The sequence below is a fragment of the Platalea leucorodia genome (genome assembly GCF_965183815.1).
Source record: "Platalea leucorodia genome assembly, chromosome: 9".
In the NCBI taxonomy this organism is placed as follows: domain Eukaryota; kingdom Metazoa; phylum Chordata; class Aves; order Pelecaniformes; family Threskiornithidae; genus Platalea; species Platalea leucorodia.
In genome coordinates, this window is record NC_138831.1 from 48,866,242 (window position 1) to 48,879,084 (window position 12,843).

The following is a 12,843-nucleotide window of genomic DNA, read 5'->3' on the forward strand; positions in this document are numbered from 1 at the left end:
CACATTATTACTAAGGAGAAAACATGGTATCATAGAGAGCACTCGCTGTATGGAGATCATTCACTGGAAGGCCTTGAGCAAATGCTCTCTGCTGAAAGACCCAACTACCTATCAGTGACTGATGTTCCCAGGCCTTCCTGCACCCTGGCACACCTCCAATGGGACGTCATTTTAGAGACATCGATCTTTATTTGCAGAAGTGCGAACAGCGCTCATTTTTACAGCATTAGCCTAGCACACCGGTGTCCGGTCTCACAGCACAGGCCCCAGGGCACACCTCCGAGAACAGGACACACAAATCTATTTCACCAGACCGTATGTAGTTAAGGAGGGGTTTTAGTGACTGTTAGCAAACTCGCGGGACTTGTTCCCCCAGTATCATCTAGATACATCTTTGCTGGCTGAAGAATACTTCATCTGCTGGCACTGCTGGTGGTGAACAACTGGCACCAAGAAGCCAGAGGGTGTCAGAGGTAACACTGCAGGCGCGGGGCTGCCCTGGAACGCCAGAGCCCTGGGCTCTGCTCCTAGCTCCGTCTGGCCACTGTGCAGTCTCAAGCAAAGCAGCTCTGCTTTCACATCCCAAATCTCTCTGTTCTCTACATACTGTATTTTACAGCAGAAAGCACAGAATATGCACAGAACCTGCACAATGGGAACATTCTCCTAGGCACCACAGCAACACCAACATTGCCCAAGTGCTACTAATAGGGTATTGAACAACAAACTGTCAGAGAAGGCTGAAATTCAAATTCTCACATTTATCCAGATGTCTGTTGTTTCTTCATAAATAATGAAAGGTGTAACAGAATCTGGTACAGCATTGATAAGTTTCTGTCTTTCCATTGCATCATCTTCTGTGGGGATGAATAATGCAGGAGGGATCAAGACTATCTGAAGTCGAGTTTGGGAGCGATCCAGTAAGATGGACCAGATGCTGTTGAGGAGACAGATATTAGAGAAAATAACATGCAACCATGAGTATTAAACAGGTCTGAAAATCTCGACAGACACTCATTAGCACTAGGCATTTTGAGGGAGTCAAGAATGTTCAATTGCAGATTAAGCACAAAGCCACATGTAAAATTTCACCCACATAAACAAATCTCTTCCACACCACAAGAACTTATTTCACTTCATTTCAATATTGCATAAGCACTGCCGGTTCAAGAGTTTAATTAATTCTATTCTCCCAGATTTGAATTGTGCTTTAGGGGAGAAAGAGAAGAGAAAAATCGGAGGGAATAATGAAGCAGAAAAATTTCAATTGAAATGTCAGGATACTTGTGAAAATACTGATGTTTTAAATCTATACCTGGCAGAGAATAATCCTGGCACCTAAATGGACTGGCAGCAGACCCTGCCATACTTCTGATGACTTTACATGTAGCTCTAACAATAGTCCCGCAAAAAGCAAGATAATGGAGCGAATGTGTCTCTGCATTTCTTCCACATTTTGGTGGGGGGGATAAATTAAAAAGGTGAAAGTCATCTTTAGAGTCAAGAACTGGAGAAGTGCAATTCTGGAGAAGCTTCTGGTCAGTTAGAAACACTGTACTACATCATCTACAGGGTTAAAAATGACATGCAAATGTAAGTAGCACTTACAGCAGGTTTTCTGATCAGTAAGTCTGGTCAGCAAGGATGGTCCAGTGGTTAGGGCGCTAGCCTAGGGCCTGGGGGACCTGGGCTCATTTCTCTCCTCAGCCACAGACTTCCTGTGTGACCATGGCAAGTCACTTAGCCTCTCTGGGCTTCAGTTCCCCATCTGTAAAATGGGGATAATAGCACTGCACTCTCTCTCACAGGGATGCTGAGAGGACACATACATCAAAGGCTGTGAGTGCCCAATACCAAAGCAGTAGGGCCAGGTACCAGAGAAAGAGACAAGGAGGACTGTTTTGGTTTTTGGAAAAATCGTCCCCTTTGCACAAACAAGTTTGTAGCAACATAAAAATGAAAGCAGGCTTAAGCTTGAAGAAGACAGAGACCACTACATTCTGCTTCTGACTGTATTGCCCCAAACCCTCTAAGCAGAGACAGGATTAACATACGCACTATTTTCCTTCTGGCGTCCACCCAGCTCTAGCAATGTACTCTACTCCTTCAAAGAGGATCTCGAACGGCTGAACTAGCTCTTTATCCACAACATCTGCAATCTGTTGACAAAGCAGCAATTCAGTGACACTGAGATGAACCCCCACAACCAGTTTTCATGCACGATGAGAGTCTGGACACAGAAGACTTCTGTGCCGCTCATGCAATTTAGATTGTTCAGCCTTTGCAACACAGGGGATTCAACCCCGTCTGTAGCCAGACACCAGCATAGTAGGAGAGCTGCACACTACCAGAACAGCCAGGGCTGGGACTTGAGAAATCTGGATGCTGCTCACAAATCCATCACTCATCTCGGACAAGGCACTTGAACACTCAGTTTCCCCATGTAAAGGGGAAGTGATTTGTACCGAGCTACTTTGTAAGGTGTTTTCATCGGTAGATGTTGAACATCCTGCATCACGTCCAGTTACCAACGTGGTTCTAAATCAGGACATACAGTTCTGCAGTCCATCCCTGCTGGGACTGGGAACAAGTCACAGTGGTGCCCAAAGGGTCCTGATGGCTTTCCCTGCCTTTGCTGGCTGACATCAGCATCGCTGTCCCAGCAGGTGACTGTTGATGGCTGAAGTAGCTCCAGAGTAGAGAGAATCCCAATAATGTATGGCTGTTACTGTATCTGTTTGGTAAGATTAATTTCCCAACTGTCCAAAGATCTTGGACTGGGCTATGGAAATTTCTGCACCTGTTAAAAAATCCCAGGGCGAAAGCAAAGTTCATCTCTTTCCATACGTTCATGTTTTTTAAGGTGATATATTCTCTTTGCAATCAAATTTTCCCGCTATCTGCAGCCAATCAAGAGATCGGTCACATAAGAAGGTCTAACCATCCACACCTAGCTGAGTTCATAAACCAGTGGTAGGGAAGGAAAGCACAGCCTTGAGAAGTACTGCTGCACATACAGACACCAAGTATCTGCATAGGAATGAGCCAAGTGCGCTGCCTCCAGAGAAGCCATTAAGCTACCACAACCAAGAAAGTTTATTTGTACTGAACTGGAAAATGAGTTTTACCAAAAAAGAATCACAGAAATTATATTTATTTGGAAAATAAGCAGAACGTAGAACTTACTCTGCCTTCCGCATTGATTGTCACTTCAGATATCTTGAAAGTGACCTTTGGATTTGCTGTACCTATAAAAACAGATGTTAGCAGTCAGGCACCAATTGTTTGCTTCCAAGCGGGTAGACTTGAACTGTTATTCATACAGAACTGAAAAAGGCAAACAGCAGAATGCTCTTTGATCAAATAGCCTGCTTGCATGCGTGAGAGACAGCACAGGACCAGGCAGGGAAAAAAGAAACTTCAAACATGAGGCAGATTCAGTAGATGTAATCCTGCAAACAGATCTGATCCAAGAGCTGTGCTACTGTCAGTCAGTCTTCTCTCCCACAGTCAAAGGATGCACATACCAGTTGGAAGTAAATGCTCAGGAGTGATCAGGATAGCAAAGCAAGCTTTGGTTTATTGTTTGGCTGTTATTCTCAAGGTGGTACATAGAAAGTGATCCAGTGCTAAAAAGCATCTGTGAAAATTAAACTGTGAAAATTAAACACTTAAGAACCTATTGCCATGACTAGTGCAGTTAAGAAAATAAAGCTACATATTTGTGTTGAACACTGAAAGTTAGCTCTTTACACAAAGCCTACACAAAGCAGCAACTCATCTTGCTGTACAGCACCTGGGGTGCTAAATGCTGGGGCCTGCTCCACAGCAAGAAGAGAGACTATAAGGAATAAAGCCGCTGCCAGTTGATCCACAAGAAGCCACATGTGGCAAATTCCATGTTCCCTGAATATTCTCAATGCTGCTGTGAAGTACTCCCACTTCATCAACCCGGTTTATACACAAAAACTGATGCACTGAGGTGAAACGACTTGCCTTGGGCCACAGTGCTGGCCTATTTAAGTACTTACCTTCTCCCTGGGAAGAATTTTCTCCACTACCTCAAGCTTTGCCCTTGTAACAACCCACAGAAAAGGGCTATTGCCCTTGCAGCTCAGTCTGGAAACTAAGGCCCAGAGATTAAATCCCTTTTTTTTTTTTTTTAAAAAGGGATTTGGGCTTTGGTTAGCTCGTTTTCCTAAACTGCTGAAACTCAGCATTGAACAAAGCTATGACAAAATACCCTCAGAAATCTGGGTGTACACAAGCGCCGAAAAAACACAAGGAGTCATCCCTTGCTTCCCAGGCTAACACTGAGCCTTTCTTCCTCCTTGAAACGAGTAGTAAATCAGGATCATAAGCAGAAAACTCTTCCCAGTGGATTAAGGAATCTGCAAGATCTGAATGAAATCTGCAGCTTGGGAAGGTCAGCCAAACAGAAGGTATTTCTCCAAAAAATGAAGATTTCAAGAGTGAGGAAAGAGAGTGAACCACTGTTACCTGTGAGCAACAGGCCCTGCTGCAACAGCAGAGAAATCTCAGAAGAACAAGGGTCAGACTGTTCAAATTTGCCCCATACACCTGACACGTGCCAGTGAATCAGCCCCCAGCAGGTCGCGTAAGTCCCGCTTCCCTGCTTCCAATGGCACTCCGTTTAATATGCTTCTAGCCTACCCTCACCCCTTTACTGCTGAAGCCTCCAGATCATTTACTGTTTGAAAATATGACAACAGGGGGTTTTCCTGGTATGCTGTAAGTGTGCCGAGTTTGTTGTTCAAAGTCCAGGAGCAGTCATGGAGACCAGAATCCCTCAGAACTTGAACTACCAGGGCACTGCCATGAACTAAGCAGAAACCCTCCCAAAAAATCAAAAGGCCATAATTCTGCAGCTATTCCTTCAGAGACACAGGGCTGTAACAAGAACCAACTCCTAACAACTCAGATCTGCCAGGATCTGAGACAGCAGCTCCAAAATAGTGACAATCAGATAGGGTTTCCGCCAACTCCTGAGACACCCAGACTCAGAGCTCTTAGTAACCACATGGCTGGAATATCAGCAGAGTCACCAGTGACCAATCTAACCTCCACAGCAGCAGTTCCCCCAAACACATTTCCACCACCTGGACACCAACTCAAAGACTACTCAACACCTCTCCAACAACCCCCTGCTCTAGGCCAGGGGAGTCACTGCTGTCAGGCACATGAAATAAAATATGTGTCTCCCAGAAAGAGAGATGTAAGGTATCGGGGTCTCACCAGTTTTGGGGTATCGGAAGGAATCTGTTCTTCTTGTCTCCAGCATGGGCGATGTGACATGAATAATTTCCACCTCTGACTCATCATTTTCTTCATAAAGAATTCGAAGAACTTTACCCCCATTCAGTGCTGCAAATGAATTAACATTTCGTCATCAGAACAGCTCTCATTACCAGTTATTGCAGGCACCAATATTCTCTCAGGGGCACAAGCAGGTTGGAAGGATGAAGAAAAATCCAACAAAGTCTGTGATTCATGTTTCATTAAGCAAAACACTCTGAGACTCCTATAACTCCTACCGCTGTTGTGAGAAGGAAAGTCTCTTTCCCCAGTAACACATGCTCACAAGGCCACTGCAACATGCCCACCACTGCAGATAGTTCAAAAGGAGCTACGAGCATAAGGTTCCTATCTTGCATCAAGACAAGTGACAGAAAAAAACAACTCTGCACTGGACAGCACAGCAGAGGGGCCACTATTTGTGCCTGTCAGACACACTGGATCCACCACACTTACTTGGCTGTGCCTTTGGGCTCCACCAGTAGCCCGTGTATCTGTCAAACTCCTCCTGCAGCACAAAAGTAGCCACGCCAGCAGATTTTGGATCCTCCTCAACATTGGCCAGTTCTAAAAAAAGACGCAAAAGAATTAGTTCATGATGTACTGCAGAATCAAACCAGTTCTGCATTATCCCAAACATGGCCCAAATTCACCCCCCAGGAACAAGTACACGATAATAAATCTGACTTCTCAGCAGATTTGTTTTCTGCTTCCACCCTGCTCTGTTGATTTTTTTAGGGAGGATCTAATCCTCTCTGACATGGCAGCTTCTTTTAGGAAAAGCCATTCTCCCTTCTTACTCCTACCCAATTAGTTTCTCAATTTTCTATGTTCTCTCTGCTTCTAAGAAAATCAAAGAAAAACCAAACCAACCAACCTTTCTGAACAACTGAAACTGAAAATATCAACATTCAGAAAAATGAAAGCATCGGTATTTCATTCACTGTAAAAACCAAAAGTAACAGACTTACATAACATCTCAACATGATGACATATCCATAGGGCTTCAATATTTTTCCTGTTACCCTGGAGGTAACTTAGCAGCGCTCCATAAATAATTATCATCTGAGAAGGAGTCATTGCTACAGTTTATTTTTAAGGTACTTACATAATATTTTAATATTTAACACTTAAATAAGCTAAAGCATTATTATAAAGTGTCAGGAGTTTTAACTAAAATTTAAATGATATAGTTTAAATACAAAGTATGATTTAAATACAAAACGCAATCGATTTTTAAAAAGTGGTTTATCCACAATTTCCCATTTTCCTTCCTCCAGGATACATGTCTAAAACAAGAGTTGGAGAGGGTAAGAAGCAAGGACTTAAGTTACTGAGCATGAGGGGCCAGCAGAAGCCACAGTGCTATTCAGAAACTGTCTATCTTGTTTCTAAAAGGCCTGCAGCCTGATTTCCCTGGCAGAAACTTTCCTCCAGCTCTATTCCACCCACAGCTCCTCCACACAAAAAAGGCTGTTCCAGTAAAAAGGAATGTGCTGTGTTTCAGGAGAAGAGCCCTTCCATATGTACTCAACAAATAACCCACTTTGCCAGATTCCACCGTGCAGGGAAAAGAATCATCCCACAATATTTGCACGAGAAGAAACACGTAGAATGTGACAAACAAGGTGGAGTAAACAGTGTCCATTCCCCCAGATTTCAGAAGAACCCCTAGTGCCATTGCTTAATTCAGTCTAGCAAGGACAAGTGCAGAGGAGGTGCAGAGATTTTAATTCAGGATGCATTACCATTGTGCACAAATGTTAGCCTCCTTTCTTCTCTGGTTTCTATATTAGATATCCAGATGTCATTGCTGTGGATAAATGCAATCCAATTTGGATCAGCTGGACAAAGCTTGGGATCCATCCGGATATTTGGACAACTGGTCTCTACCAGAATGGGTCTTAAAGGCTGTTGCTGTTTGAAAGAAAAAAAAAAAAAAACACAGTAGGCAATGATAACACATGGACACTTACAGAAACTAAACTGGATTATCAGAAGGTCTCTAAGACCACAGTAGTGTGGACACTGACTTCAAATACACAGGTTTACAACAGAGGAATCTATCAATTTTAAACACAGAAAAATACTATGCAGATATTTTATAGGGAAAGTTGTGCTTCTACCATGGTTGCACAGATCGCACCAGTCGCTCTTGCACCAGTGCTGAGGATTAGCCACAAATCAGAAGGCAGCTTGCCTAGAGAAGCCTGGCACACTCTTAAAAACTGCACCCGAAAAAGGGGCTGGCAGAACATACAGCCTTGTCCTCCAAAAGCAACTAGGGTACAGTAAATTCCCCTGACAACAGGGTTAGACAGACGTCAGGCATTTGTTATAACAAGAAGAAATTATTTCAGCTTTGAAGTCCAGCTTCAGCACCAGCAGAGTAAAGGCTGCTTGTTCTGCAAATTATACAGCCAAACCTTGTAACACACACAGCACCGACTGCTGAACAGTGACCTCTAAACCACAGCTGGGGAACAAAAGCTGCCTCCGATGCGACTTCTGACTACGTGAAAGAGCATGGAGCACCACAGCCTTTGTGTTGCTTTTTACTGGCATCGCTGCTTATGAAAAATCAACAAAATCTGGCGTCCTGCCTTGCTGCCACGGTTTCTACCATTTCTTGTAGTTCTCCACCTGAGTTTCTACAACCACGGAAATGCAACCCTACAGAGGACTTCTCTGCATTTCAAGGGTTGTCAAGGCTACTTGCCATGCTAGTGCAGCATAACTGATGATCACGCTCGGCTTTCGCGCCAAGCCGAAGGAGCTTCTAGCCAGAGGAAAGTAGGACTGCAGAAAACAGGAGAGATGAGTAAACTCACAGTGAATCCATGAGGGCCTCCATCTTTTACGTGATAAATTCCACTCCCAGCCTGAAACAGAAAGGTGCCGCTTTCTCGGTGGTAATCATAAGAGGCAATCCCAACGGTGCCAATTCGCTTCCTCTCCCGTAGCAACTCCTCTTCACGAGAGTACATCCCATAGTCCAGGATGGCCTGAACACGGGCAGAGAAGCACAATCAACACCTCTGCTCTGCACATCTTACTATACTGTCAGAGCAGCTCTGCATGCCAAGCTTCCAGGAGCAGATGGCTGTGCAGACACCCTCCTCCTCCAGAATCCTGCTGGTGGCTAGAAGCCTGCTCCTGCTTGTGCCTCTCCCATCAGCACTTGTAGGTGCGGGCCATGATCGGGATCCTACACAACTGTAAACCTGATAGCCACTTCTCCCATAGAAAGGCCGGCACAATTTCCAACATACACTTGTAGAAGAAAGACCAGACTGAAGGTCTGTTATTTCTAGAATGAGCAGGAGAGTCTTTGCTAACTTTTGCAAAGATACACAGTGACTGGTCTGGTGGGAGAAGAGCACAGCATGAATTTTATGTCTGGCTGACAGCCTCAGGAAATAACAGGGGAAAAAACCCACCTAATTCCACACGGGGTTTGTCCCACCTCCTCCAACTTGCCACGGTGCATGGGGTGGGACTGGTGGGGGCTTGCTATGCACAGAGGTGAAAAGGGGACACACGTCCCAGTGAGTGGGAAAGGGATCCTCTGCTCCAGCATGAGTCACAGCACCACTGACTGATCCTCAGGGGGACTCATCACTTCCCCCTGCAAGACTGATTACTGGAGACTACAGCAATCCCCAGGACCTCACAGCAGAGAATTTGATGCAAATTAGCACTTGCAATCTCTGCTGGCAAAGGAGGAATCATCCAGCACACACAGTTTTTGTGACGCACAAAGGCTGTAACTCCAAACACTGATGAGAAAGCTGTGCTTGTTTTTGAGATGGCTGCAGAGTTAGCCAAGTACAAAGAGAATCTTAAAATGTTTAAGACAATGAACTCCACATTTTAATGATGGCTTATAGGTGCAACCCCAAAGCCTGTTACTTGCTACGCTGCCAAGAAGCAAGAAAGAAACCAGGACCCACCGGAAAAAGATCCAAAAGAGGCTTCCAGGAAAGCAACAGGACGGCAGCTTTGTTTATGGTTTTGGGAATTTCAGAGTAGAAGAGTGTGTTCTCCCTGTTCTCCCCAGACATTGCTATTGTGAAAGTGAGAAAAAAAATGTGTATTAGCTTTCTGTTAATAATCCGAACACTCTCAAAGGATACAGAGGAACAGTTTCACAGGCCTTTCCTACCAGAGAAAGTACTGACAGACTTTGCACTGCAGCCTCGCTCTGGGAATTCCCTGCTTCACAGAAATGCAAGTCATGGAGAAGGCAGAGAACAAGGAAATACACCCAGGCTTACCCCCCACTGCCTGAAGCACATCTGTGTCCTCCTGAAGGCTGGGGACCCTTGTATTTTATAAGCTTTTAAAATCAAGGAGGGCCTTTCTGCTAATTCCCCTGGCTGGAATACAGCACGATGCAGCTTGTGTTTCAAAGATAAGGCATCTTTAGGAAGGTTTGAATGTCCCTCTCCTGCTCCTCTCCCTCAGTGCTATTCAAATTTGTGAAAGCTCCTGCCAAGGCACACGGGGACCAGCCCAGAGGCAGCCAGATGTGCCCCAGGGAAGGCCAAGTCTGACCTATAGCTCAGGAAGTGGCACGTAAGAAAACAGAGCTCATCTCAGCTGGGGTCAGCCTTAACCCGCCCTCAACATGCTTGAACTCAGCATCATTCAAGGATTATGACCCCCGTCCTCTGAAAAGGGGAATAAGAGGCAGATCAGCAGCTTTCTGACTATGTCACTGCACAGCACAGGCAAAGGCTCTGCAAATCACAAATCAGAGCTTAAGCAACTAGCCCGACCAGTAAGCAATGGGGCCAGAACAGGGCTCCGGCTCTAGGCCTTTGCTCTGGCCATTGCTTCTCCTCTTAACCCAGTTTTTCATGGACGTACGTTCAGCTAGTGCAGCTTTTGACAAAAGCATTCCTCTGCCACAAGGCCTGCTCCAAAAAGCCAGCCAGAAGGTTGCTCACAATATCATTTACAGTGCCAAATCACTTCAAGCACAGCTGCAATTTAGAAATGCAGATATATCAAGTGAACACTAATTAGTGAAACAATGCAGAAGTGAGGCACTGAGGCCAAGAACAATAAATTACAATAAGTTCTTCATTATCAAGACCAAAATTCTTGAGAAAAATATTTACTCTTTAAGCTGCCCCCACCCTACACTCCTATTTATTCCCTCCAGAATCCCTGGAAAACCTACTCCATCAGTAGCTGAGGCACAAAGGACTTTCAAAATTCCATTTATAATCTCGGTTTTGGAAGGAAACTTTGAAGGAGAAAGTTACTAGTTGTAATTAAGAGAAAGGAGATCAAACCGACACAGCTTTTGGAGAGGGGATATCGCACTTGGAGTGAGAGAAAGTGGACCAAACAGACTTAACCCACCCTCCCAGCTAGGGAACATGTCCCAGGGGACGCTTCACAGTTCTTTTCCAGCTCCACCAGGCCTAATGGGTCACCTCCAACCACACCATTTCTGTGGGAGATTACATTGCAAGTTTTAATGAGATATAACAATTATGACCATGACATTTGACCAGCCAATCTGGCCTGAAACCCATTCCGATTTAACTGCCAGAAACATCCAGCTCTCAAGAACAGTCAAACCCGAACAGCCTCTGCAGTGACTGTTTAGTCAAGACACAGGCTGGGGCAGCAAGCTTACCCAGATAGTAGATCCTATCGGAATGAGGTCCTTCAGGATCATTTTTCTTCACAAACGTGAAGTCGTGAGGGGCTTTTGCCATCATGTACCCATGATACTTCCGCGTATCTGTGAGCAGTTTCCGAAGCTGGCTCCAGGAATGTCGCTCTACATAGAAAGGTTCCAGTTTTGGCTGCTCCTCTCTCTGGACCTGCTCCTCACAGCCCGCGGTTTCAAAGATTTCAAGGCCCGGCTGTTCAGTTTCCATGGCTGCTGCCATGTTGCATGTTTCTGGAAGAACAGAATAGCAGAGGTTCAGCATTGCCTTCCAGCAGCCCAGCAAACATTCCCTTCAGACTCCCGAAACAGTATGGCACTAAGAACTTCATAGAGCCACACAGCTTTATTGTTGGTGCCTTTGCCACCCCACCAGATCCCAACTACTCATTTCAGTTCACGAAGCAGATAAATTCTTCCCCGTTAAGCTCCTATGTGCTTCCTCCTCCCTGTGAACTGCACAAATATCACCTCGCTACACTGATATCAGAACGGGGGATGATTAGGACTGTAGCAAGATCTTGGACAACCAACTGCTTAGAAGAAATAACAGCAGTAGTTGATTTGGAACCACCAGGCCATTCACAACGGGCCTAGGCAAGCGCATGCCCTTATTCCCATTATTCTCCTGTAATTTCTTGGGTTTGTTTGCATCGCCTTTCGAACAAAGCTCAGAAGGGTCTAGCAATGATCATCACTATTCTATCATCTCAGGGATATAACTACAAATACTGTATGGGTAAGCCTCTTCCAGAAGTGTGAGGCAATACCAGAAGCAAGGGGATACAGTGAAAAAAGCAGTTGCCAAATAGATTTATCTGCGGCGTAAGTCTTGTCCTCCCGAACAGGTTGTCAATTTAGCAGATATCTCTTCCTGCAGTCAGCTGTGCTTTACAAAGCAGATCTGAGCTGGAACAAACAGCCCAGATGTCTGGCAAGAGGAAAGCGAGCCTTTCCACTGTAAATCCCAGATCTGAGGGTGGCTCCAAACGGATCCAAGCTATAAACTCCCACCACATAGTTCATTACCGGAGAGACCAAGGTGTAAGGACTGTCAATCCTCAAAAGGAGAGGTTGTTTCTATATATAGAATGGAAAGGCTGCACAACTGTTCTGCACGCTGCTAGGGCAGAGCTTGGTGGCCTGAGCCTAACAAAAACATTAATACAGACTAAATAAAGCATTTCCATTGCGCACACAGGCACTAAAGGACCACTGAATCTCAAGGCAAGGGCTTGGGGCAGCACAGCTGCTTAAGGCAAAGCTCCCGGATGGACTGGCTCTCCTGCGGCTCTCCACAGCCACTGAGATATCTGTCACAGCTGAGTGAAAAAGAGACGACCTACACCTTGGACCAAACCCCTTTTAACACAAACTGCTAAAAGCAAAGCAGTGCAAGTCTGGATTAAAAGTTTGGTTCCACCTTTGACAAGACAAACACAACAAACAGAGATCTTTCTTTTGCCTGAGCTATTTACAACACAAAAATACGGCACAAGTTAAACAGCCCTGTAAAACTGGGAGGAGAGTCCAAACACATACCCAGAACATTGCTCTGCTCAGACAGCGTTAGAAACTGACAATGAGACTTCAGTCCCCAATCAGAAAACTCTCATCTAATTTGCAGAATATCAATGAAAAAAAAATCTCCTTTCCCCACCTACACTCAGATGCTGGTATGTCTTAACCCGACCTACTTCTCACACTCCCCTCCAAGAAAAGAGGTAGAAAACAAAGAGCGGCACACTTTAACGAGCAAACAAGAGTGAGAACTGCCGCCCAGCAAGGTGATGTTAGCCCGGGGTAACGTGAGGATCTGCCTCCCAGGAGATCACTGC

General features: G+C 45.1%; 1 protein-coding gene across 8 annotated transcripts in view; it reads right to left on the bottom strand.

Annotated features, from left to right (window-relative positions):
• The window catches only part of DPP8 (dipeptidyl peptidase 8), a 32,289-nt gene that overhangs the window by 16,416 nt on the left and 3,030 nt on the right, over positions 1–12,843 (bottom strand). For 7 of the 8 annotated variants that reach the window (XM_082322317.1, XM_082322320.1, XM_082322319.1 and 4 more), the window contains exons 2-10: positions 10,970–11,239; positions 9,270–9,382; positions 8,148–8,321; positions 7,065–7,233; positions 5,773–5,883; positions 5,257–5,385; positions 3,187–3,248; positions 2,059–2,159; positions 760–937 (exon numbers count right to left, since the gene is read on the bottom strand). In XM_082322317.1, coding sequence (XP_082178443.1) covers positions 760–937; positions 2,059–2,159; positions 3,187–3,248; positions 5,257–5,385; positions 5,773–5,883; positions 7,065–7,233; positions 8,148–8,321; positions 9,270–9,382; positions 10,970–11,228 — 1,296 coding nt within the window. In that variant the 5' untranslated portion in view covers positions 11,229–11,239. Of the gene's footprint in view, positions 1–759; positions 938–2,058; positions 2,160–3,186; positions 3,249–5,256; positions 5,386–5,772; positions 5,884–7,064; positions 7,234–8,147; positions 8,322–9,269; positions 9,383–10,969; positions 11,240–12,843 lie in introns of those variants that run through there. The other variant, XM_082322322.1, reaches the window with a different exon arrangement.